This window comes from Rattus norvegicus, chromosome 6 (assembly GCF_036323735.1).
Source record: "Rattus norvegicus strain BN/NHsdMcwi chromosome 6, GRCr8, whole genome shotgun sequence".
NCBI lineage: Eukaryota > Metazoa > Chordata > Mammalia > Rodentia > Muridae > Rattus > Rattus norvegicus.
In genome coordinates this window covers 132,650,363-132,677,049 of record NC_086024.1, presented here as the reverse complement: position 1 = coordinate 132,677,049, position 26,687 = coordinate 132,650,363, and the positions used below count along the sequence as shown (strand labels likewise).

Sequence of the window (26,687 nt, the reverse complement as noted above, 5' to 3'; positions counted from 1 at the left end):
TGTTGTGAAAGAAAGGGGGTAGACCCTCTTTTTCATGAGCCTGTTCCCCATTTTTACCTGACCCTCAGGTTGTGGGAAATCTGTCTGAGTTCTAATCCCTCGGGGAAGCAGCGGGCATTCTTTTTTGGTACACTGTTTGGTACCTGGACAACTATTCTGTCTACCTGAAGAACACATATGGAGCCTCTGCCCCGAGTACCACCAGTGCCCCTCAGTGGGACGTTCCCACTTGGTGACTTTGCTGTATGTCCTTCCTGGCTATACCACGACATGCTAGAGTCTCCCAGGCAGTGTGCAAACCAAAGCCTCTGCTTCTGGGGAATGTGAGAGCCTCCCTCTGCTGTGCTCCCCTAATGAGACAGCAAGATGAATTGCTTTGCTTTAGAATTCATGCAGATGAGGGTTCGAGGCTTGCCTTTTGACTGTGGGCCTTATTTTCCTCTTTGGCCAACGGGGAGTGGGTAATCCTAGCAGGTCTTGTGTGATGATGGAGAAAGAGGGGCTCCAGAAGAGCTTTGGCAGGAGACTGTCTCTTGTGGGGGCGTCCCTCCGGCTGTGCAGCATTTTCAAATAGGCAGCCAGATGGAGAGATGTGAAGCCAGTCCCTGTGGTGTTTGGGTCACAAAGCTCTTAGGACATGGGGGCGGGGGGCGTGGGGGGAGATTGCATTGCATCCTCTTAGGAGGTGGTACAGGAGTATGGACCAGTACCTCGAGTCACCTAGAGGCACTCAGAGTCACTGCAAGGCCAGCTCCACCACAAGCCACATTTGGGCTCCAGTTTATCCTCCTGTACACTGGGAGAAACTGGACAATCTGAAACCTCCTACAGGCACAGGAGGGGCAGTAGGGAAAATCTGTGGGCCAGCTTGGCCTCAGCTTGACTTTCTGGTGTGTGTCCTAGTGGGAATCAGGCATGAAAATACCAGCATAGCCAGGCCTGGGGCAGGCAGACAAGGCCTGCACAACACCTCCACCTTTAAGGCAAAAAGGGTGTCTCATCCCTTGTCTGTGTTGCCAGACATTCCGCTTGGGATGGATTTCAGAAGTGTGGGGATGCCTGGCGTCTGCAGTGCACAGCAGCCTTTGAGGGGTAGCTAGTCCCTACTTGACTTTCATCCACTGACCCAGCCTCAAAATCTTCATTTTATGTTGAAGGTCTTTCCCAATGAGAGCCTAGGGATCACTGTGGGGAAGTTTGCTTAAGAAAGCAACGAAATGTGATTTTTCAAAAGGTGGTTAATCTCCTCACAGCTTCGTCCTTATCCCTCAGCTTCCCCTGTGAACCCCCTCCCCCTGTTTCCTCCCCTCATACTGTTAATGGCCCACAGTATTTTTATTTTATGCATGGTGGGAGATATCCTTGGTCTGTCTGTCCAGTGGCGGTGCAAGAGGAGCAAGGGGAGGGGTGGGTTTCTTCATTCTAGAAGAAACTATGATGTAAAATAAGCCTTTTAGAAGTCTAAAGAGATGTGTCTGCTCCAAGCATTTGAAATGTTATTCTAATCAAAGGCACAAAGCATTCTGTGTCACCTGCCACTGACCATTCCTCCTCCTCTTAAAACCCATCCCACCCTTCCTCTCCACCCTGGAGTCTCCTGGTCCTTCCCTACTCGGGTATCAACTTTTCTTCTTCTTCTTTCTTTTTCTTTTTTTCGTTTAATAGAAAGAAAAGATTAAAGAATAAAACATCAGTGGCTCAAATGTATAACGTAATTTAATATGGCGAGAGCATTAATTATTTTAGCTTAATTGAATTCTGAGGACCCTGCAGTCCTTGTAGCTTGGTAGACAAGGCCTGTTTATTATTTCTCTGTAGATTAACAGTAAAGGAAACCCAGATAACTTTCAGTTATTTATTGTAAAATAAATGTGTCAATTCATGTGTAAAGCAAGCTGCTCAGAGATAATTGAGCCTTTATATTTTAAGAGGGGGAGCTAGGAATCACGGACTCTTCTCCCCCCAGGCTTCCGGAAATCCTTACAGATGCTTGCTGTCCAGGCCACCCTGGCACGCTGGCCTCCATGGGACCCCTGCTCCTGCCTCCCGGCTGTGGCTTCAGGGTCCCTTCCCAGCTGCTCCAGGTCTTGCTGCCATCTCCACTGGCCTTGCTGGTCCCTGCCAGTGGCCGGTGAGCAGGTGGCTGCTGATTCTTGGGACTCTGCTCCTAGCTGGCCATTGTGGCTGAGTCCACGGTGGGGTGGCTGTGACAGTGACATGGTCTGAAGTCTGCCGCCTTCACTTTGTTCCAGCAGCCTTCCTTTCCTCTCAACCAGACACTTCTAGAAGCAGGGCCCAGAGATGGATAGAGGTGTTGTTCTGTAAGTAGGTGAGATTCCCCCTGTCCTTAACTGCGTCTCCAAGGTGAGAGCTGAGTTGGGACTTGACCAGTCATCCAGTCAGAGTGTGGACTCTGTCCCTATGCTTTCCTTGGCGAGGTCTTTCTGGAGATAGTCATAGTTTGTGAACTTTCCGTTGTTTTAAACGACAGAGCAGTGGTTCTCTCCTAACGCTGCAACCCTTTAATACAGTCCCTCACATTGTGGTGACCCTGGCTGTGAAATCATTTTGGTTGCTACTTCATAGCTGTACTTTTGCCACTGTTGTGTAAAGTAACTGTCTGTGTTTCCCTGGTGTTCTCAGGTGATCCCTGTGGAAAGATTGTAGACCCCAAGGAGGTTGTGACCCACAGTTTGAGAAGCACCATGATAGAGGATTAGGAATGTACGGAAAAGATTTTTATAAAGCTCGGCTTCTAAAGGACATTCATTCATTCATTCATTCATTCATTCATTCACTGAACACCTATGCTGTTTCCCTGGGGAGGACATTCATTCATTCATTCATTCATTCATTCATTCATTCATTCATTCACTCACTGAACACCTATGCTATTTCCCTGGGGAGGACATTCATTCATTCATTCATTCATTCATTCACTCACTGAACACCTATGCTGTTTCCCTGGGGAGGACATTCATTCATTCATTCACTGAACACCTATGCTGTTTCCCTGGGGAGGACATTCATTCATTCATTCATTCATTCATTCACTGAACACCTATGCTGTTTCCCTGGGGAGGACATTCATTCATTCATTCATTCATTCATTCATTCATCCATCCATCCATTCACCGAACATCTATGCTGTTTCCCTGGGGAGGACATTCATTCATTCATCCATTCATCCATCCATTCACTGAACACCTATGCTGTTTCCCTGGGGAGGGTGTCTCTCATAGGGAATGTTATCCTTGATGTTGACTGTTGGTGGGACCTTCTTGCTGCTCCCCTGCTACGGAAGAGGAGGTCCCTGGTAGCTGATTTCAAGGCTTGCCTAGGGACGGGGTGATTAGAATTAAAGCTCATGGCTGGAGGTCTGACTCAAGAATGTAAGGGGTGCCTATGATGACACCCGCTCATGGAGGTGCTGTGTGTGTGTCCCTCGTGACTCCTTCCTGTGGCCTCTCCCTGCCTCTGTTAGGAACTTCGCTCAGGCACTAGGTCCGCTCTCCTAAACTGACCTGGGTCAGGGATGAGGAGATAACAGCATTTGCTGAGGGATTGTCTAGGGGAGTGACGGAGGACGGGGTTCACTCGTCTGGGGTCTGAGGCTGTGTGGGAAAGGCAGGACGTAAAGCTGCTCTACTCAGTCAGCTTCCTTATCTGTGAGTGCAGCCAAGGATGACTGTAGCCTTCATGTGGCTTCCTGGTGAAGGGGAGAGCACTGGCATGGTGCACACGTGCAGTGCACATATTGCCCCCACCCCCACCCACACAACCCCAATCACCTGAGGTCTTCCTTCCACCATAGCAATCCTTAGGTCCTCCACCATAGCAATCTGCCGTCCAGCCCTACACTTTTTCTTTGCTTTAGGAATGGCTCCCTGAGAGAGCTGTGGCAGCATCAACTGTGTTCTGAGACTCACACACCAGATACAATGGCAGGGGGGAGATGGTGAGGGTTCACGTCCACCTCTCTGTCTAGTGTCACGTTGTGTCACTTGTGCAGCACCTCACCCTGCAAAGGGGATGGGGGCCATGGTGTCCCCTGGACTGAATCCAGGCACCTTTCTGGTCTGAGGGTGAATCACTATTTTCCCAGCCTCCTGCGGCTGCTCTTTAGCATCCTGCAGAGGATGGAGTGATATAGCACATAGGGCAGGTCAAGTCAGAGACAGACTGGGGTGGGGTGGGGGAGCACAGGAGAGCATGGGCCAGGCTTAGCAGTAATGGGAATCCTACTCTCTCAGTCTTGGAGCGGAGTCCGGCTCTCACACGTGGATTCTTCGTTCTCCTTAGAAATTCCTTAGATGGCCTCCAAAGGAAATTTGCTTTTTCCTGTTATCACCTTGTCCACACCCAAAAGGAGGCCCAGCAGGGAAGAGTCTGCTCTCTCAGCTGTCTTCCTTCTCTCTCAATGAAGAAAAAAACAATAAAAAGAGGACATGGCTGATCCCAAGGGGCTTATTATAGATATGAGAGAGAAAACACGCAGAGATAGATACATCTGGGAAAGTCTAGAGAGAACCTGACTAGACCAAGGCAGGCTATGAAGAGAGAGAAGAACCATCAACCAAGAAGGGTAGCCTGGGCCAAGAGACTGGCATAGCCAGTTATATAGGGCCAGAGAAGCTGGGGGAGGAGAAGGCCCAGTCCAGACCCTGGATAGTTGAAGTTTAGGGTAAGGCGATACAAGCTAGGAGAACCCTATAACGGTAGGGACTGAGGGATGCTGGGAGAACCTGGAGTCCAGAGTCTACTTTGATAGGTAACAGGCATCTCAGCCAGTTGTCCTGGGTTTGAGACCTAACACTCCGCTAACCTCAGATGTCAGGTTTCCGAAATATGAGATTTAGGGTAGTAGTGACAGGAGGTGGCAGACCCCCAGTTTGGAGGCGACAGGTGGCTATCACTGTGCTATGTGTGCCTGATGCCCATGTGTGTCTTCGTTAGAAGCCCGAGCAGGGGCCCAGGATGAGCCTGGATAACCCTTGTATAGACAGGGCTTGGTTTATGGTCTTAGAAACTCACTGCCGTGGAGTTTCTGAACGGGGTCCTGGTGAGCCCCACAATTTACACGCTGCTCTGAGGATACTCTGCTGCAGGCTGTACAGAAAATTCATCGTGAAAAACGAAGACGTTACTTGGGATATTCGGGAAAGAAAATAAGTGGCTTGTGCTGGGAACTGGAGATAACCCCACTTGCAGGACGCCTCAGAACACTTGCATTTGATCTGTTTGGAGTTTGTTATTTCCCTTCCAAATTAAGATGGGCTAAATCCATGTATGCCGTGGAGTGGATTATCTCTTTCTTACTGTTAAATAGGGACAACTAATTATTAGTTCTGTCTGCCCATATTCTTCCCGTCCGAGGGACAGAACCCAGGGTGAAGGTTGGGGGTTGGGTGCTGGTGGCCTGACTTCGGGGTTCCGGATGGGATGTCTACTGGGTGGTCCAGACAGAGGTCATGCCTGTCTCTTCTCCTCCGTGTGCTTTCTGGGTTCCCTGGCTTAAATGTCAAACCTCCGAATAGATATAGCTAATCCTATACTGAATTGGGCTTTGAACGTTCTATGAGACATTGAAGGACTTGCCACCGGCACACATCAAAGGGGATGAGACCGGGTTGGCCTGGCTCGCCTGGGTAGATGTCTTTAGGGAGAGGGAAGTCTGTCGTTTGGCTGGCAGACCTGGTAGGCAGCAGACAGTACCTCTGTACTCCATCTGGGGTGACATTTGAATCCCATGCCGAAGTCTGGATGTAGCCAAAAATCCTCAGGCCCCTAAAACTTGACCCTTGCCTGTGAAGGCTTTGGAGAGAGACAGGTGGCAGCTGAGGGAGCCGTGAGGTGTGAATTTCCATGGGACTAGGCTGGAAATGGTTTTTTTTTTTTTTTTTTTTGCTTGTTTGTTTGTTTGAATTTTACTCATGACAACGTTTTATTTCTGTTTTATACTCATTGTTGAAGTTATTTCCCGCCCCACAAATCATTTGTTTTATTTTGTGGAACCGTGAGGGTTTGAGCAAATCTAGACGCCTCCGGGAGTCTCGGCCCCCCTGTACCACTGGATGATCTGCGCCGCCTTCCGGGATGGACAGTTTACTGTGAATTTTATTTGATACTGCATCTCTGTACACCCAGCCCCTAGACCAGGAGCTGTTGTTACAGGACCAGAGGTGACACTGGGAGAGCAGACAGGGCTACCACAGGCTTGGTCGCTTGTCTGAACTTAGCTCTTGTGATCCCGAGTCAGGACAGACTGCCCCGGGGGGCTACTTATCTCCCAGGGAGGGTCCCATTTCACCTGTGACAGCTCGTGAGCTGTAAGAACCAGAGCTGTGACAGGCACGGCCTCAGTTCTCAGCAGCGGTCCAACATTTTACTGGATTGTGCAAGCATCGGGCTGTTAGAAGGGTAGTCCCCCCTCCTTTAGGTGGGTATCTTTGTCTGCTGGATGGCCCGTGCTTACTGGCCCAGTCTTAGAGAAGCGTTTGAGGAAGGAAGAGAGGGAAGAGAGAGAGAGAAACTTGGCTGTAGGGAGAATTTAATCCCACTCAGTCTGTTATTGTTTTTGTTTGTTTGTCTATCTGTCAGTAGTTAGCAGTTGACTAGAGTATGATTCTATCTATCTATCTATCTATCTATCTATCTATCTATCTATCTATTGATAGTATGTGATAGGGTTTGTTGATGGCACTGTTGTTAGTCTTATACAAAACTGGTGTGTGTGTGTGTGTGTGTGTGTGTGTGTGTGTTTGCTCATGACTGTGCAAACAGGACAGCCTGGCCACTCCTCCTGTCCTCCTGGGTTATCTTTCCACTGAAGGTTGAGGCTTCTGTTGCTGGATTTTTAATTTAACGCATGCCTGTCGAGTGTGTGCTGTGTAGCACTATTTCCAAGGACCTTGTAAAGATTAAGCCTCCATTAAATCCTGTAAACACGTGCAGCAGGAGTTAACTCGAACCCCCCTCTACCTAGGACGGGGGAAGCAAGCAGAGATGCGGTCCTCCTTGACTCTTGGTTCTGCGTGTGATCTCTGTCCTCTAAACTCAGCCACTGCTTTCGTTTTTGCAGGAGAGGCAGCATAGCCAGGGTAGGGCCTAAGTCTGTGGGTGGTTCACTGAAGCCTGGCTTCTGATCCCTGCCCGGGAAGGAGTCCTCACTGCGGACTTCTCCTGCGGGACCCAGTGGGTCTTAACTAAGTTAGGTAACAGACAGGCTTTTTGCTCCTAGTTGGGCCATGGGTGCTGTCTACTGGAGGCCGTTCAGAGAGGAAGTGGGGCCTGGAGGACAGTGGCTTCACCTGTTCTATACTTATCAGTGGTTATGTGTCCACTGCTGCCTGTGTTGCCCCAACTGATCAGAACCATCAGGTGAGGTCCAGGGAGAGGAGGGTCAAACTGATGGCAGGGATCTGAGACCTGGAAGGAGTATTCTTGTTGTGTGACCTTGATTAGGCCCATTCCCTCTCTGGCTCCCCACCTTCTAAGCTAAAATGTGAGAAGGGGTGTTAGTATTATATGGGGGGGTGTTTCATAAACAGAGTCTTGGATCCCCAGTCCGGGGGAGGGAAAGGTTAGACCTCCTGGTAAGCCTCAGACCTGGGGTGGCATCTGTGGCTTCCCACATAATACCTGGACCTGGACCCTACACTCCTGGATTAGACCCGTGGTAAACTATTTAGATGTGCCTCCCAGCCAGGGCAAACCTCCAGTCTAAAACAGCCATACCTAAGGATTTGTCAACAGAGCTGTCATCTGGGGGCTAGAGCCAGGGGCCGGTTTCAATGACTTTCAGGTTGTCAGCATGACCTTACAGGGACAGGGCAACTGCAGGTGTAGGGATCAGCCCTTAAATGCAGAGCCATGTAAAATGGCTATAGCCCCAGTGCCTGGGTTACACCCCAGTGATGACACACTAGTTAGCGTCCAGGAAGAATAAACCTGGTTTCCCTCGAACTGTCTGAGTGGCTTCCTTTCAGTTTTTCCAAGACAGATCAGATTTCTATAGAGGGTAGGGGTCCAGTTAGAGATGGCCCTTGAGGTTATGGACCTCATAACCTCACCCTGGGTTTAGGGTGCTGGGAAGGGTCAGGATCCTTCTCCCTTAAAAAGAAATAGAAGTGGTCCTCCCTTAACCCTTTCCCACCTCATAGCTGGAAAGCCAGTCGCAGGGTCCTAGACCAGAACTGAATTCTTTCTTGGGAGTCGGGTCTGCCCCACCCCCACCCGAGTTCAAAGCGAGCCAATTAAGGGACCCAAACAGTGCGGTCTTCCCTGCATCATTGGCTTGTAAAACTTTCCCTGCAAACCAGGCGACTTTATTCGCTGGGAAGGGGGAAAATGGCATGTAATTTTCCTGACCTGGCCTTTGCTCTGGGGAAAAAAGTGATTTTCGTAAACAGAGTCTATCGAATCGCAAAGGAGGTCGGGATCTGTATACTGCAGTGCAGGAGTCTGGAAAGTGGCCCTTGGTTGTGGTAGTGGTCCCAAAGGTTTCAGGGTGCTTTTGAGGCCTAAGAGGGTCATCTGGGGTGGGGATGGACATCAAAATCTTCTACATTCTGACCTTGAACCTCCTCAGGCTCTTGCCACAAGGCACCACTAATGCAATTTCCCTTGCGCCTGGAACCTGCAGCTTAAGAGACCCATCTCCTTTCCCGCCTCTGGCCGCAGCAGCCCTTCCCCCACCCGGCCTCTGGTCCTTCCTAGACTCCAAGAAGAGGGGACTGTTACTGTGCTTCTTGGCCTGATCCACGTGGTATGCATCTTCAGACCGTCGTCTTGGAGGGCACTTGGAAGTTTGGGTCCACTGACACCAGTTCACTCAGCAGGAGAACACAATGGCCTCCCTTGGAGCCGGCTGCGCAGTGCTCTAGCCCGGCACAAGGCACACCTACACCTTGGTGTTTACACCCGGGCCTCCCTGGCTGCTGGTGACCGTCCCCCGGCCCTGCTGAGTTGGCTGGGGACCTCCGATGAGCAGCTTTCTTTCGGGCCTTGGGACTCTCCAGGTCCTCCTCCGGCCATTCCTGCTCGCCCTCCTCGCCGTGCACGTTGATTGCACCCTGAGCGGGAGGAGAGCGGGTCCGGGGCCATGCATAATTCCCGGGCTTAATGGAGCAGCTGCCCGCGCCGGGCGGGAGCAGGCACAGCTGACCCTGTAGCCGTCTGGCCTCGCGGGGCAGGCGCGTTCCTTTCTTCCCTGTCCGCTTCGGCCCAGGTCGGAGGAAGGGGTGGGGGCTGGGCGAGCCTAAAGGCCACTCCTAGGGGGAGGGTTCGTCCTTCGAGCTTCCATTCTTGCAACTTTTTGCTTTGGGTTTGGGGGATGGGGTAGGGGGCCATTGAGTCGTAGCCGCTCCGACCCGCTCCTGCAGGAGTTGCAGTGCGGGTTTCCACAGAGCGCGCCAAAGTCCTAGACTTTTTTTTTTTCCTTCTTCTTTTATGTGCCCCTTGCTCCACCCCCACCTCCACTCCGGCACCTTGGCGGCCCCTAGTCCAGCCGCAGTCCAGCAAGCACACCGCTGGCTCCATGCCAGCCCCTTTCCCGGGCTGCAGGAGAGGGATGGAGGCGGGGACCAAGGTCAAGGGCGGGAAGGCCGCCCGCCTTGGGGCCCTTTGTGCACTGGCTGCCCTTCCCCCACCGCTCGCCCTCCTCTGCCCACCGTGCGGGCGCCAAGTCGAGTGACCCCTGGCCAGAGGGATTGTATTTCAGAAGCTCCTGGAAGCTGCCAGTGGCCTCTTCCCCGAAAGCCGCCACCGGGAGGGGCAGACCTCACAGCCCTTGTGACTTTTGTCCTGGCTCCTGGGGCCGCCCGGGAACCCCCCCCCCCCACCTTTGCCGCTATCGCTCAGATGGGATCTTAAGCTCACCTTGGCCTAAGGATCCAGGTGAGACCGGAAGGCAGGGGCCTAAGTTCCCTCCTGCAAGCTTGAGTTCCTGCGGGTCAGGCTTTCCCCATAGTGGGAGAGCAGGACCTGCTGTTTCAGAGGGGAATCTTGGGGCTGTGACCTGGAAACACTCGGGGACAAAAGTTTTCTCAATTGTGCTGTAATGGAACCCGTCACCGGATTCGGGGGAGGGGAGGCATGGAATTATTAGGAATGGAGTTAGCCCCCTCCTCAACCTTTGCTACTTCTCTTATCAAACCCCTAGAGAGAATTTGTATGCAAATGCCACCTAGCTAGATAGAATTCCGGTCCTTTATCTTAAAAATCCGGCCTCACAGTTGAAGCTCTCCAGGAGCTGGAAAAAACAGTGGTGAAACATTTCTTCGGAGCTGGTACTCAAAAAAACGTGTTGCTTGCCTGTGGAAGATGAGGCTGTTACCTTACCCGAGACATCGTTTGCAACATAGGATTGGTCCCAATTCTCTGCTCTCTATTACTCAGAAATAAGTCTGAGGTAGACTGAATCAATTCGTTCATGTGTACTTAAGGTTTGGGCTTGACTGGGCTGCGCCTTCTGCCCTCTCTGGGTCCTGTGTCAACAATGCCTTCCTGGCATTTTGAGAGAAAGTTGATCCTCAAAAGGGGGAAAAAAACGCAACAAAAAAACCAAAACGCACAAGTTTAGCTAATCCAAACTTGGAGCAACTGGCTTTTCTGGTGGAGTCTGAAGGTACTTGTCAATTTATTTGTTGAAAAGCCTTGGGGAGCAGTAAGTCGTTCCCTGGAACGGAAACCCGCCAATCCTGGATAGGAAGGGTTTCTCTCTGCCCGAACTTGCTCCTGGATTTCTCAGACGTCCATTTATGACAGTTCCAACAAGACAGAAACTGTCTTTGGATATCTGTAAATATGGTTAAAGATCACAACCATGCCTTCAGAATGGGCCGAGAGGAAAGACCAGTTCTGTGTCTGATTAATATTTATGTACCTGGGTATCTTTACAGAATGAAAGATGAAACGCCGTGTGTGTGTGTGTGTGTGTGTGTGTGTGTGTGTGTGTGTTTGTACACACATATCCCAGCTCTTCACAGTCAAGGGAGATGAGCATTCAGTGTCTCTGGAGGCTGTGTGTGAGAGGAGGGCTCACTGTTCATGCTTAATGGCCACCACCCCAAGGAGAAGGCCAGTTTAGCACTAGTCCTTTCCTCACTGATAATTTTAAAAATTATATATGGCCCCATTCCCTGGCCCCCCACGATTTGAGTTAAGGCTTAAGACTTCTCAGTGGAAGGTTTTCTTCTAGGGCTGGACTCCCCCTCAGCCCCAGGTGCCATCCTTCAGGGTAAGGGCGTGTGGATCCTTCACGTCTCGGTGCTCCTCAGAGTGACAAAGTGCTGGCCGGCTGTGTGGGGCTGAGCCCTGAGCTGTGTCCTCGGGGCACAGGTGGCTTTGCCTGGGCCTCGCTTTGTTCAGGAGCGGTGTGTGGGAGGTGTGCATGGAAATGGGGCTCTGGGTCAGCTGCATCTCCTGGCCATTCAGCCACTGGGGTGGGTAGCAGCGGAAGAAGCCTCCCAGAAGCATCTTCACATTGGCTGCCCGGAGAAATCTCCATGTTCTTGTAGGGTTTCCTACCACGCTGCTCCCCTTGACGGCACCTGCACCCTGCTTAAGCATTTGATAAATATTTGTTGCTTTTGGAGTATCAGGTGCCGCCTCAGGGCTTAGGTACTGGGGGTGGAGATTGGATCCTTGGCACACAGCCTGGGCTGTCCAGGGCCAGCCAGTCCCTCATCTGTAGAATGGGGACGCGTCTTTTTTTTGTTGTTTTTTTAACCTACCAGTCCCCATCTATAGAGGAGCACAAGCCAGTGGAGAGAAGCGGCTGATTTCATAGGCGTCACACCGTCGGGAGAAACTGTTATTGTTTGGGCCCTGGGGGCGGGGTGACTAATTTGCAAAGAGGAAAGGGATCCTATAGCTGCTTGTATAGGGTGTTGTTTTTAATGCAAAGAGGAAGCATTTAGGGGAGAGGCTTACGGCGGCATACCACAAGGAAACGCCCTTCCCCCCCACTCCATTCGCTTCAGAGGCCCTTCTCTCTAGCTCCCCACCCCCAGCTTCTTATTTTTTGGGGGAACGTGATGTGATTCATTAACTTAAAGCCCATTGGTGTTGCTGTAACCCTTGACCTGAACACAGGAGAACGTGTCCTCTCCCCTTTTGATGGATGCTAGGTTCTGGCTGTGGAAGAGCAGGGAGCAATTTGGGGGTGAGGGTGTGTGTTTGGGTGGGTGGGGGGATGGGATACACACTTGGGGGAAATGTATACAGCAGGCAGCCTTTAAATGCGTAGCCTTGCGCCCGTGCAGGTGAAAAGGAACTCGGATCTGGATTTCCTTTCTCTGCCTCCTCAAAGCTCTCAGAAATTAGCATCTGTACCCATCGAGCACGCAGCTGGCGGCTATGAAATGGTACCTTCCTTCACGAGGGAGAAGCAGACTTCCAGTGGCCTGCAGGGGGCCAACACTTTACCTTTTTTGTTGTTGGCAATTTTTTTTTTAAACCTCAAAGAGGCTTGTTTTCTTTTCCCTCTGCAAATACTGGGTGACTTGAATTCAAGTTCTAGTAATAACGATAACCTCTTGCTGGACCCAAAGCCTCCAGGCTCGTCCTGGCCTTTAGGTACACGGATACTGACCTTGCTGTGTATCTGAAGTGTTTGTCAGCTTGGCCTTGAGTTTGGGATGGTGTGTGTGTATGTGTGTGTACCCTCAGAGCCCCTGCCCCAACCTCTTTACTGGGGGTGGGTGGCGGGATGGCAGATAGGCTAGGTTTGTACTGTAGGGCAGGCTTGTAGCCAGGTGTGTGGCACCTGTAATTGAATTCAGACCTGAGTGAGTTCCTTGTGGGCATTCGAGGATGCTCGAGGTGGGTATCGAGGCTCACGGCTCTCTCGGTGGCCGCATCTGGGCTGGAAACATCACGGGACTCTATGGAGGCCAAATGGTGTGTGAGGCAGCAGACATCCTAGACGCCCGTGCACTTCTGTCTGCAGGAGCAGGATCTTTCGTCAGTGGCAGCTCCTTAATTAACCCGCAGATTAGGGCTGCCTTCTCTTGACAAGCACGTATATTTTGGGGTATAATACTCTTGTTCCCCTCACACCCCAACCGGAACCGCTCAGGAGCCTCCCCAGGGAGCCAGGGACTCTTCTCCCCCTCTCGTCTTCTCAGCTTTACCCTTCCTGTTCCCTCCTGCCCACCCTTCCCTTAAACCCAAGTGGGCTTGTAGCTGAGTGGAGGACCGGCGTGTTACACACAGCTAAATAAATCATGTTTATGCTTGGCATTCTTGGTAGTGAAAAAGCTGTTGGCTGTTTCCACTTCCTTATTTCTCAGCATTTGCTTCCTACCTGCTTTTGAGCCCATGCCCAGAAATAGTAGTTTTGTCAAATGAGGGGAGAATGCCAGCCAGCTTTTCCTCCTGCCAAGGAAGCTGCTGGATTTTGCAAAACAGAGTGACTTTTTTTTTTTTTTTAGTGACACTGATTCCCCCCCCCCCCCCCTCAAAGAAATCAGGGTGTAGAGTAAGGGGTATTTAAAATGCACATGGAGAACGGGAGGAGAAGAAAAAGCTTCCTAGCCACTTCTACTCAGGGCTTGTAGCAGGCAAGGTTAGAAAAGAGAGGTCTGGGTTTTTGTGTTGTTCTATTCTCCCAGGGCAGCAGGCACCCGTAGGAGGTGCAAAGGCCGATCTGAGCCGGGAGAGCTGAGTCAAACTCCTGTTTTTTTTTGTTTTTTTTTTTTTTTGTTTTTTTGTTTGTTTGTTTATTTGGTTGGTTTTTTTTTTTCACTCCCAGGACTCCATTTTCTCAGATTGGGAGATATGGTGCAGTGATTTTTTTTTTTCCCCTTTCTTTCCTTCTGTTCAGTTTTGGGTCTGTTTGGTTCCGGAGGCTTCCAGAATAGCACTTGCTGCATTCTTCCTCTGAGGTACCAGTTAGGAATGTCACCCTGGGCCGGGGCAGGAGCTAGTCAGTACGCGGCTGACAGTCACTGCTTCTGTACTGCGTGAGCTACGCAGGCCTCCCGCCTCTGCCTTTCACCCATGGGGTTGTTTGGGGGGCACGTGAAAAAAGTCACTTTCGTGATGGGTCCTGTCTGCCAGGCAGAGGGTTTCCTGGGTAATCGAAGCCAAGCACAGGCTTGTGGGTTTAAAAAAAAAATGTAAAGGAACAATTTCAAAAACAAGTAAATGGCAGAGAAGCAGTCCACTCCTGGGGGAAGGTGAGACTGGTTTCTCTCTGGAAGGCCCTTGCAGCGATTCTGTCTATGGTCAGGCACGTCAGCCGTGCTGTAAAGATGGCCAGGAAAAAAAAAATTACGATAAAATCAAAGTGGGCATGCTACGCTCTTCCAGGATTTCTAATGGAAACAGTTTGCAGTAAAGATGATATTTCCACTGAGACCGCACTGCCAGCACCTTTAATTACATTAAATAGCGGTATAGACCTCAGCTGAATGTAAACCCCCGGTACGTCCGCCGCCGTGAGCTCGCTAGATTGACTCGTAAGCACCCGTGCTGCCAGGGTTAATGGGACGACCACACCTTTATTAAATTAATCCCTCCAAGTGTTAATTTTTACATATTTTGTTGTGTGCGCACCCCACATGACCTCTGGTGTGTTAGAAGATGAAAATAAATTTCACATCAGGAAGAAAAAAATTAAAAAGGTGGCTGTCAGACTGCTTGGTCTCCCTTAAAAGGAAATGGGTGTTTTTTTTTTTTCTTTCACTTTTTAAAATTTTTATTTATTTATTTATTGCCATCAAATGCTACTAGGCTGGAAAGCAGGCTCACGATATGTGTATTAAATACCATCCACGTACAGAAAAGTGAGGTAAAGGGACGACTTGGTTGAGAGTAATTACAGGCCTGCTCAGTTCTTTAGTCAGTGACATTTCAGACCTAGCTCAGAAACAGAGAGACAGAAAGAGCCTGCCCTTATGTGAGGCAAAGCATCCGACCCCACATTCCGTGTCCGTCCAAAAGAGGTGCAGAGAGATGACAGTGTGGAGGTCAGTTGAGTCTAGAGGAGAGCTGGATTAAAAAAATTAGGGTCGGGGAGATCAATTGCTTATAACGGACGCGTGCAACACAAACAGACCACGCCGGGAAGGGCGAGCGCCGGGAAGGGCGAGCGGGGACTCTCTTTATGGCTGATTATTCTCCCCCTTTGAACTTTCTCTTTACCAAGTTTACTTACTTCTAATCCATCTGAAACAAGAAACCCTGTCACCCCAGAGGCTGGGAGTTCACTTCTGTCCTGCTGGAGTTTTAGGGTCCGGTCTGTAGAACAGTGTCTGTGCTGACCTGCCTCACCCAGCAGCCCCACTGTGTGCACCTTCCGTGTGCTCCATGCTCTGGGCCAGAGTCACTGTGCTAAACCCATGTCGGTCCTTTCTTTTCGTTCCTCTTTTCCACTTGCACTCTTTTCTTTCCTAATTCTCCGGGATCCTCGCAGTTCAGACTTGCGTCTCCCCTCTCCTGATTCTCCGTGTTTTCCCCAAGCAGAAGCTAAGGTTGGAGCTCCTGGCGCCTTCTAATCGCAATGAACTCTAATCCTGAACTTGGCGGCTTCTAAACCTGTTTTGTGCAGGATCAGATTTTTGACGAGGGGCAATTTCAGTGTTTTCGGGTCATTGGTGTCAGGCCCAGTGGCTGCTGTCAGGGAGGATAACAGAGTCCTTAGTTGGAAACTCCCAGGAGGCCCCAAATCTGACAATTCATTCCCTGCCTTATTTCCCTCTGGTCACGTGACTTGTTTTCACTATGGATTTCCCCGAGACTCCACCCCTTGAGCTGTAAAGGAAAGAAAGGCAGGGGACATATAAGGAGCGCAGGAGCGAGCTTGTCCTTGGAGTCTGGTCTTGAGTTTTATTTGTGAAAGGACTGAAGGGTCCTGACCTGTAACTGTCAGGCTCTTCTTTCTTGGAGGGCACACAGCGTACGGAGCTGTTGACTTTCATTGGTAGGCGGCATCTTCATGGGCTCTGAGCCCGTGTGCACATGTGGTAAACTGTTCGAGTTTCTGTGTGAAGTTTCTGAAGTACTTGACTGACTAGGATTGGAGGGCGGGATCTGATAAGGGCAGGAGGACAGCAGTTTAACTAAAAGGCCTAAGGTGGGAAACAGGAGCTTCCTTTCCTAGGCATTGGCTCTTTTTATAGGTAAGATAAGAGACCCTGTCAGCCTCAGCTTTGTCCTGGCCCCTGCAGACTCCTTAAGCCTTAACCTGTCCATGTTTCTGACACAAATGTATGTGCATGTGTCTGGTGAGAGCTGGCGTCCTTAGCTTCTCTCTCTCTTTGTCACAGATGTGCTCACCCATGTTTCTCTAACTAGTTAAATGCATGGCCTCCCACTCCCGTGTCCCTAGGCCATGTCATTCCCAGAATCCTGGACCCCTAGTTGGTGGGCTAAGCCTGCCGAGATGACAGTTGAAGACTGCTATTTACCACTCTGCACGCAGCAGCCTGAAGCTTTAGTGGTAGGTGAATTGAACTTGCGTTCCAGCTGTTCCAAGAGCTCCAGGCTCCCTCAAGAGAGGCAAAAGAAGAGGTTCTGGTTTCCAGTTTCCTCAGCAGGTATTCATCTGGGGGTTGGAATCATGACGCTCAAAGGACTGACTGTCCAGCTCCCCTACCTCCCCCTGGGTAGATCTGAGGAGATGCTTCAGGGTCATCTGACACCTTAGTGACATGTGGACTGTCCTCCCTCTCCGCCTCTGGAGCCTTTGGAAGCTGTTGGAAGATTCTGGAACAGGTGGCGTAGCCTCACCTGCCTTTGGCTTTGGGTACCGAAAGGGGATCTACTCACCCCAGGGGATTTCAGCAGCTCCTCGTCTTGAGGAGGATAGGAGTTGGCAGTCACTGAAACAAACGCTCCTGGACCTTGGGAAGCGGTGCTGCTGTAGCTCAGCTTTGATTGCTAAATGCGCCTGCCAGAGAGGATGGTCTCTTTTCCAACACTGGCAGGAGGCGGAACTCAGGTTCTGGTGTGTTGTCGGAGGGCACAACCCTGCCTTTGCATCCCTTAGCCCTTCCCTGGCATGCCTGTCAGGGAGTTAAAACCGTGATGGTCTTTGGCAGGTACAGGGATGCCAGATGAGGGAGGAGTTGTGGGAAGGCAGCCTGGCTCGGGATCCAGAAGATGTGTTTTCTCCTAGGGTGCCTCTGAGCCTTTTCACGCTGGCTGCAGGAGAGACGTCCAGCTGCACGCATGGGGCCGTGAGTGGTGTCCCCGTGTGGTCATTTCAGGAAGAGGTAGTAACAGTAATGTCAGGCTCCGTCCTGCCTGTGGTCCTTTGGGCTGTGGCCGGACCTTTTTTCCCCTGTTGTGGACACCCACAGAAGCCTTTTCTGAGTCCAGTCTTAAGCACTGGATGATGGAGAAGTAAGGCAATCTCGTTCATCTGCATCCAACATTCGGTCACCCCCAGCCACCTGTAAGGTCACCGACCCTTGAGTGGGCAGTCCAGAGAAAGGGCATTGTGGGGTTGGATGTTTGGTGTCTCCCGTGTGAAGACCTGGGAGGAACTCCTAAACACATCTGTGAGACCCCATTTTCCCCTTGTGGCAAAGGACACATTCCCCAGTGAGGGACTGGAGATTCACGGTGGCCACCGCATGCTACACGTTGCTGAGACAAGAGGGGCGTCCTGCTCAGACTGAGGATCTAGAAGTGAGAGTTGGGAGTTGGGGAGCCCTCAACCTCTTCACAGTTTTCTAGGTCAGGCAGTTGCCATGGGGCTGTGAGCCCTGCTAGCCTTCCCCTGGCTTGCTTTCTAGCTCTGCCTTGGAGGTCTGGCTTGGCTTTTAGGTCTTCATGGCAATAGTTAAGATTCATTAGAGTGGTAGATGGTCTCTCCTGCTTTTTAAATTATCATTGCATTTTATTTCTTACCGATGAAAGAACAAAAGAATCTACTTGTTGAGCTTTGCTCCCCAGACCTGGGTCGCAAGGACAGTGAGTGACAGAGAGGTTTTTTTAGGAAACCTTTCTGTTCCTCCTGTCTCGACTGCTCCCCACCCCCACACACAAATGGAGTGGGAGAGAGGCTAGTGATGCCAGGCCCAGACCTTGTCTGGGGAGTTACCCAGGCCCATCTCCATTAAGGTGGCACCCCACCCCTTTGAAATAGGCAATTGCCAAAATGGATGTCATTGGCTGCTAATTAGGTGAATTTTAACTGCAGGATCATTTTGCCGGCTAATACCGTTATTATGTGCTTCCTTGCGAACCCGTGGCGCGGCTGTTACAGTGTGAGCTCAGCCCCAGCAGACATGGAGCAGGGTTGGTTGTTGAGGTTCTTCTGCGTGGCTGCTGGCTTCCTCCACTCCCACTTTCTGTGTTCACATCAGGGCCAGTGAGAGCAGACCCTGAGGTGCCCAGGCCGTGCGCACCAGTGCCCCTCCTCTCCACGTGGCACTGTCCCCCAAGTTTTGGGCCTCTAGACTAGCCCAGTACCTGCATGTTATGGTTTGAACCTATCTACGTGGTACTACCGCAGGGAATCGCGCTCTGAGCAGGTTCTGGCTTTTCAAGTCTAATCTGCCTTCACCTCCATCTTCTCTCTCTCTCTCTCTCTCTCTCTCTCTCTCTCTCTCTCTCTCTCTCTCTACCAAACCGGAAAAAGAATCTTAATTTCCTGTCGAGCTGGGAGGAGGCGGGCTACAGTCAGGATAATGATTCTTAAATATGAGCAATGCGTCTGGTTACATGTTATTTTTCCTCTACCCTCTTAATACACGGCACTTTTTTTTCTTTATCGTCCTTAAGACAAAGTAGCTGGCAAAATATTTAAGTGATCAGAAACAAATGTTTTTATTTGCCTGCGTGCGAATTGGGTTATCTGCCTATCTTGTTTACGAAATTCGGGGCTGCCATCCCGCACAGTATGCTCGCCTCTCGAATCTTCCCCAGTCCCTATTTCCATATTTTCTGCGTGCTTGTTCTGTGTTAATCACTTGGCAAGCGCTTATTTGAATATTAAAAATTTCTTTAATCATCAAACGCAGGAGCACAGTCTCATGAATATTCATATTCTCCCCCCCTCCTCAGACTGGATTCTAGTTCATTACCCTGCAGTAAAAGCCAAACAGCCATCAATCGCTCTCATTACTGGCTCTGGCGTTTTGATTGGCTGCCTGCTGCCCATAGACCTTTTTTTTCTTTTTTCTTACTTTTTTTTTTTTAAATTTCCCTTCTCCTATGAGCTGTCTTATACCTGCCAACAACTTTAAAAAAAAAATCAACAATGCAAGAATAAATTTCTCTGGTTGAAAACAACTTAGTGAACTTGTCAAACAGCCCTTGTAGCTTGCTGGGCCCTCCCAGGACCCTGGGACCACAAATCTCCCTCCTCAGTCCTTCTGGTCCACCCTAGTCTCACCAAAAAACAAAACAAAACAAAACAACAACAACAACAAAAAAAACCCCAACAAAACAAAACAACCCCAAAACAGGGGAAAAGGGGGGGTAGAGAAGAGATAGAATTAAATAAATAAATAAAAAAAGAGAAACTTGAGCTCAGAGAGATGAATATTTGTCAAGAGAGTTGACGTAAGTTTCATTTGCATAATGACTTTGTACTTCTGCATTAATAAAATTTGCATATGAAGCCATGTTAATTACTCCTGATCATGCTTTTTGCATTCATGCATAGTAATTTTCTCCGACTTGTGAGAATTAATGTCTTGGCACGAGGGGGGGGAAGGGGCGCGGGGACTGTCAGGTTCCCTCGCCAGAGTCCCTCGCTCACACGCGCTGGCGTGGCTGTCTGTCTCCTTCTTTGATCTCTGACTCATTTTTGAACTATCAGTAGGAGTTCTCGCCTTAAAAAAAATATATCCGTTGAAAGGCACCAGTAGGGAGAAAAATAGACTTCTGTACGGTGTGTGCCAGGGTGCCTCTTGGGCTAGGAACATGGAATCTGCCACCTCCCGGTTGCAGAGTGGCAGCCCCAGGATGCTGCACCAGGAAGGCTGCGCGGGAGGGCTTGGTTCCCTCAACAGGGGCTGGGCGGTTCCAGGCATTTTTTGTGTCTACACGCTCCTGATGGTGGGCGTGTTGCTGCTTAGTGCGCATGTGCAGGGCATGGAGCCCAGCATCTGCAGGGACTGCTCGAAAAGGAGGTGGGCTTCAGGCTCCCTCCAAGTGCCTCACCCTAGGAAGGCATCAACAGTGATCTTGTCCTCTGTTTGGACTTCAGCCATCATACCCGAGGCTGGTTTTGGAGACTTTTTGGATATTCCTTCGTACGAGGCTCAACAACCAAGAAGTCCGCCTGACCTTGACTTCGGAGCCTCGTTTTCACGTTTTTTGTTTCTTTTTTTGTTTTTGTTTTTTTTTTTTTTGAGAGGGGCAATATATCCCCGCCCCATAGGAATGTTTTATGCTTGCATAGCAAAATACACGTATCATTTTATTTATTTCTTTCGCCCTAATTAAAATGTACTTTTATGATAAAAATCGAGGCAGCCAGGGTTTCATTAATCCGCTCGAGATCCTACAAGAAGCTGCGATGGTGCCTGCATCCTTCCCCCACATACCTGGATACATATGGGTCTGTTTGGACTGGCTTAGACTGCGAAAGGAAGCGTCTTTTAAAAGAAAGTGTGAAATTGTATGGTGCACATTGTTACTGTGCCCGTGTGTGCACGATGAACTGTGGCACACGGTGGCGCTCAGGACAATTTTGTGGGTTAGTCTCCCACCTCCTCCTTTATGTGGGTCCTGGGGATAAACCCTCAACTTCTGAACCATCTCACAGGCCCACATCTTCTGTTCATTCTGGGAACAGAAACCAAGTCCCCATGCCCACTAGGAAAGCACTCCCAATGATGAACCCCCATCTCAGAGGGCTTTTTAAAGAAGTGTTCTGAAGAGGCTTGTAGGGTGTCTTCCCTGCTGGAGCAGGCTCTGTGCTGTGAGGAGACCTGGTGAGGAGAGGAGAGACAGTCCCAGGTCTGGAAACAAATGACCGTTGTGAGTAAGGATGGTAGTGGCCACATTTACTAGGTGGCTGGCTCTGTCTGCGCAGTGCCCCGACAGACCCCTGGGGCTGGCATCTCTGTGAGCTACCTCAGGAGCTGTCTGTTTTAGCTCCAAGGCCAGCATCCCTTCCACTGGAAGGTGGAGGTTGGGAGGCACCGGCCGTCCTCACCTTGGATTCCCTTGTAAATGGAGATGTGCATATTGTGAAACTTTTAGTTCGTTCCATTTGGGGCTTTGGATTTATGTGCAATGTGGTGTAGCCGTCACTACTGTTTAATTGGTCACGCCCTCCGAAGACCACATAACCCATTAGTTCTCCACCGCCCCCAGCCCCTGGTAATTACTACTTGGTTTCCTGATATTTGGCTGCCCGGGAGCTCACGGTGGCGTTATAGCATGGTGGCTTTTCATTCAGCTTTTGGGGGAGCTGGATCCAGGTCCCACTGTGTGCAAAGCTCAGACGGAGGTCAGCGGTGCCTAGAAGGGGTTGCTATAGGGACCCCACACCCTCCTGCCCTTGGAGCAGTAGACATTAGTGAGGCTATCATACCTGATGAGGGCCTGTGGCCACCTGTCTAGCCAGTGTTACCACCTGGTATGGGTGTGTGGCTTCATCGTGACAGACTCTGGTTCAGCCCCAGGGACCTCCTTCCAGAAGGCTGTGGAGTCAACGCTATGCTATTTCCCTTTTGCTCCTTGGCCATTCTTTCTGTCAGCGTCGACTCTGAGGAGCTCCCGTGGGCATTCTCAGCCGTGATCCGTGGTGCTAGCTGAGTTATGGCCCTTTGTAGAGCCAGAAGCCTTTTCCTTTCACTAATGGATGGGCTGAGGTCCAGGCTTCTCTGTTTTCTTCCATCCCCATGTGGCCCTTGGCTTCAGGATACCGGGTACCCTGGTCACTTTACTCCAAAGCAACCATAGCGGTAGGAACGGGCTTTGCGCATGTCCCAGCGTGCTTTCTCTTGGGTCTCAGTTTCTCCCTGTGGAGTGGGAGGTGGTCCTCTCTGTTCCTAATGGTGCCTATCTTACCCTTGGTGCAAATTCACTGTGATGGCTTTCAGTGACCCTAACTCTCTGGTTTAAAAGGAAGACCCCCCCCACCCCCCACCCCCACACAGGGACTCACGGCCATTCGTGGACAGGGTCAAGTACAGTGTCTTGATGCAGAGGGCTTTGAGGCAAACACTGGCCTCCCATGGGAGCCAGGTAAGTCTGGCCTCAGATCGTACTTGCTTGAGGCCCATAGGAAAACTCTGGCTTTTTGCTCTTGGCCCTTTGGGGGTTATGTGCCAGGGCAGAGACAACTGTGCCTTGTACGAGTATGTCACTGCCTCAGCAGGGTCTGGCAGTGTCAATGCTGGGCGTAGGCCTCTTGGCTAGACATCTCAGTGCTCGAGCTCCAAGCTGGGCCCCTTCTCAAGTGCCCCAAGTACCTGGATCCTGTATTCACATGATCCTGTATTTACACGTAAGACATGGGATTTCGAGGAGGCTTGAAACTGCTGAGGTTGCCGATTCCTACAGTTCTGGCCTCTGTTGGGCTCTGTGCAATGGGCGTCCTACATCCTCATGTTCAGGGGCGTGGTAGAGACCCGATCTGGAGGCTCCCCGCTCTCCGAGGGCTTGTGTGGTTCTGTGGTGGCTACAGGGTAGGCAGATCCCACCTGTGCAGATCTGCAGGTGTCAGGAAGCGAAGCTCTGGCCTCCCTTGAAGAGCTGGTGAGGCTTAGCTGTCCAGGATCTTGTTGGTGTTTTGGGTTTGGTTTTCTTTCTTTTTTTTTTTCTCTCGTCTCTCTGATGCTTCTCTGCTCAATTATTTACTCAGGGAATTTGGGCTTCTTCACTTGTGGTTTTGGCAAGGGCTTCACACAAATGTTTTGCCCTGGTGGTCTCCTAACCAATGTAAGATAAATGGCCAAATCAAACCCAGGCCTTGCTGGCAGTGGAGGCTCCATGTGGGGCGGGGTGGAGGCAAGGCAGCACCCTCGCCGCCCCTGTTCATTGCTGTCACTGGCTGTCCGATGAGGGAGTGGGGACTCCCAGGGTGAAGACCATGGGCCATGCTAGGTTTTCTTGTGGTAAGGGAGGGAGGAGGAGCTCAGGGCACCTTGTGAGCTTCTGGGGCTTGGGTGCCACTTGTCAGAGTCCAGCAAGCCCCAGGCAGTCAGCTAGGCAGGAGGCTCATTAGCGCCCAGACTCTTGGAGGTAGACTTGAGGTGGCGCAGGCCTGTCCGGAGAACCTACACCGACATAGTTTCTTGCCTCTTTCAAGGAGGGGTGGCTCATATTTTGAGAGAACAAACCGCCAAGCGAAGCCCACTCCAGTTCGTTCTGAAAGACTCTTGTAGGGAACCTTTACTGGGAGTGGGGCCCTGACAGGCCTTCTATGCTAGGCTCCCTGCACTAGGGACCCCCAAGGCAGGCCCCCTCCAGAAACTATCTGGCAGCTGCAGGTGTAGTCCCTGCTTATAGCCTTTGTGCACCCCTTCTCCCTTGCCCCTGGACCGCAGTTGCCGCTGGTGTCCTCGGGACCGAACCCTCTCTGAGGCTGCCTTTCTGTAGCCCAGTGACCCTGGCCCCCTCTTGTGCCCCGAGCTCCTTGTACAGTCCAGGGCCCAACTGACCAGTGTTTTCTATTGTTTTTTCTCCAGGGCCGTGCAGGCCTGCCCAGCTGCCATCGATGGCCCCCATAGCTGCCTCCTCTTCCCACCCTCCCACCTCCGTGATTACTTCACCTCTGCGTGCCCTGGGCGTTCTCCCACCCTGTTTCCCGCTGCCTTGCTGTGGTGCACGCCCCATCTCGGGCGACGGGACTCAGGGTGAGGGTCAGATGGAGGCTCCCTTTGGATGCCAGTGTGAGTTGTCAGGTAACAGAGTCGCTGCGGTGGGGGAGGTGGGCTCCCGGGATGGCGGGCTGTGCCCCGGGCCGAGCCGGGGACCCAAGGTGGGAACCCAAGGGGGGGTGTGCCCCCCCCACTTAAAAAGCTTTTTTGGGGGGGATGGCAGCAGAAGTGCCAATGATGTCAACTGAACTGTAAACCTGTGTCGGTTCCCAGGGGGTCAAGGGGCCGTCGTCCCCGTATATCCCCCACCCTTAAATTCTGAGAGTCTCACTCCCAGAATGCACCGCCCGACCTCCAAATTTCATCTCTTTGGGCTGTTTAGCTAAAGTTTAATTGGATAACACTTAACATCTGAAGTTTTCCTCTGCCCCTTGCCTCTGCCGCCCTGCCACCCACCCCAGACAAGGGTAGGAGAGGATTCTTGGGTTGTCTGTGTATAGTGCTGGAGCCGTTCAAAATGCTGACTTTCTCTTTGGGACAATGTGTTGCCCATTAACTTAGAGGGAAGGAAAAAAAAGTCATCTCAAAGAGGAGCCTTTTAAAAAAAGCTGTGGCCACGGGTAGCAGTCAAACATCGTGGGCGTCTGGGGCACGGGGCTGTGAAGGTCAGTGGCTCTGGGTGGACCCCGGACTTGTTGGAGGTCAGTGAAACCCCATCACACAAAGGGCATCCCCAGCCAGGTGGCAACACAGCCTACATTGCTCCCCTGCTCTGACTCCCCACAAACAGACTTCTGTGGCTTAGGGTCCCCACAAGGTCGAGGAGAGAAGGCCCTCCCTGTAGCCTCATGGTGAGGCCTGGTTTGCAACACACTGTGGCTTCGGGAGCCAGGATGCTGACACAGACTCACGTGGCAAGCAGCTGTGGCCTGGTTTCCGTGGCCAGGGCCAGGAGAGGAGAAGAGGGTGGCTGTGTGCTGGGGTACATTCAGTTTGTCCTTGCTACACTGCCAGGCACGTTGTAGGCTTTCTCTTGACTCAAGCTGTGAAAGGAAAACTATTTTTATTGGGCAAGTTTCGCTTCTCATTGACGCCGTCTCAGGGACCTCTCTAAGACAAGTAGCCCCCCCCCCCCCTCCAGGGTGAGACCTCCCTGGTCTTCCTGCTGGTGGGGCGTTCTGCAGTACTGGGCCCCATTACTCCTGCTATGACATGTGTTTGTGTCGTTGGATCTCCCATCCAAGACCGGGAACGCTGGTTCCTTACTGGGCTCAAGTCTTGAGTGTATCAAGCAGAGACCAAAGTCACCCAGGAAGCCTTTCTGGGCAACCTGCTTCCCTGAGGTAACTGAGGCTCTGTGTAGTTTGGAAGATCCTGTTCACCAAGCTTGGGGCACCGGCTGGGCTGGGCACCTGCCCTGTTCTCTGTCTTCTTATAACGTATACTGCAACCCTGAAGCCCTGGACCCACTTAGTGGGGGCCGCACTGTCAAAGGTGAGCCTTTATGGTCGGACATGGTCAAGTTCTGCATGTAGAAACATGATCTCCTTGCCCCACATGCCATCGGGGTAGGCTTCACTTTCGACTGGCCCTCCGCAGGAGCTATCAGATCTGAGTTTCCTTCAGTTTGACTGGGCTTCCCTGGTATCTTTTAACAAGTGCTGAGCAGAAGCCTTTCCTGTGCCCATGTGAGTGGGAGGGGCAGAGGCTGGGAGGTCATGGCCAAGCCCCTTCAGAGGATTGGGCTAAGGCCTGGGGATTCATTCAGTTAGCCGCGTGGTCCCTGTCTAGGCCCAGTGGAGGACAGACAAGGTCTATAGGGCCTGGGCTGCTGGGGAAGTCTGGCACCTGTCTGTGCTCACACAGGCTACTTGCTCTCTTAAGAGAGGCTGTCTGACCTGAACTAGGCATTTGGTTGTGTGTCAGGGTTATTCCCACGTTATAGACGAGCTTCAGAGCCCTGAGGTCTCACAGCTCATTCATTCGTTGGCCGTCTTCAGGCACATAGCTTGTAGGCCAAGTGCAGACACAGGCAGAGTCAGGTCTGTGGTCCCTTGCCTGCCTTACACAGTGTGGTCTCGGGGACCTTGTTCTGAGGCTGATGGGAGGGAAGGGAAGAACGCAGAGGAGTGGCTCCCACGTGGTACCTGTTTCACTGGTAGCACAGAGGCCGCCATGGAGTTCAGGGCTCTGGAGCATCCTGTCCATGTGTGGGGATCACAATGAGGGGCGTGGCGGGGAGAAGCAGTGAGGGCCTGAGCCCTGGGACCTCTCGGAGCTGGCTCCTGAGAGACCTGCTGTCTTTCTCCTTCCCGTTTTTCGTTACTGTTCTTCACCATTGTTCTGCCTTGTTAGCATCGAGGCGTCGGGCGCTACCGCTGTGCTGTGTTTTCTGATAAATTTTGACACATTCAAGTATCCTCTTCCAGTGGGTTTTGTCCCTTTGGTTCTGTTCCTGGCACCGGGCTGTTTGCTGAAGTGTTTTTAGTGCCTGTTTAATTAGTAGCTGTAGAGGAGGCATAAAATCGCCAGGAACCCTAGAGGAAGGAGGGGCCATAAAGACCGAACGCTGCGATACTCACTGCGCTTTGTCCTTTTCCTGATCAGGACGCTTTGAACCCATCTCTTCAAATTAACTCAGGAAGCCTGAGTTTCACACAGGTTAATTGCATGCCCACGAACGCACTCCGGGTTATTTATAGAAGGCGTGTGATTCCACGGGAGAGAAAACTACCCAGACATGGCCAGGCCCTGCTAAGACCCCCCTCGCCCATGCTTCCGCAGATGGTTACAGCTGGGAGAAGGGACACCGGGACCCGTTTCTTATGGATTCCAAGTGGATCCTTTGTAGTTTCGAGTCAGGTGCTCCTGGCAACTTCCCTCAGCTGTATCGAGGGAGCTGTGGAATCGAGAGCCACAGCCAGTTGCCCTGCCCCATGTTACCTAAGG

The 26,687-nt window shown here is 51.4% G+C and overlaps 1 protein-coding gene and 1 long non-coding RNA gene across 10 annotated transcripts in view; one reads left to right on the top strand and one right to left on the bottom strand.

The window, feature by feature from the left end:
• Positions 1-26,687, top strand: part of Bcl11b (BCL11 transcription factor B) — a 93,156-nt gene that overhangs the window by 15,074 nt on the left and 51,395 nt on the right. For 2 of the 6 annotated variants that reach the window (NM_001277287.1, XM_063262010.1), the window contains exon 3: positions 23,607-23,810. The exons of 2 other annotated variants lie outside the window; for them this stretch is intronic. In NM_001277287.1, coding sequence (NP_001264216.1) covers positions 23,607-23,810 — 204 coding nt within the window. Of the gene's footprint in view, positions 1-23,606; positions 23,823-26,687 lie in introns of all 6 variants that reach the window. 2 more of the 6 variants (XM_039112400.2, XM_039112399.2) reach the window with 1 other exon arrangement.
• On the bottom strand, positions 1,842-10,150 carry LOC103692702 (uncharacterized). 4 transcript variants are annotated; one of them, XR_005506242.2, is made up of 3 exons: positions 9,880-10,069; positions 4,246-4,412; positions 1,842-2,282 (listed from the first exon to the last, which is right to left on the bottom strand). It is a non-coding gene; the product is annotated as an uncharacterized LOC103692702 (long non-coding RNA). The 4 variants fall into 4 exon arrangements; XR_010052357.1 differs by lacking the exons at positions 1,842-2,282; positions 4,246-4,412 and adding an exon at positions 6,100-9,558 and having other exon boundaries at positions 9,880-10,150; XR_010052355.1 differs by lacking the exons at positions 1,842-2,282; positions 4,246-4,412 and adding an exon at positions 6,100-9,272 and having other exon boundaries at positions 9,880-10,150.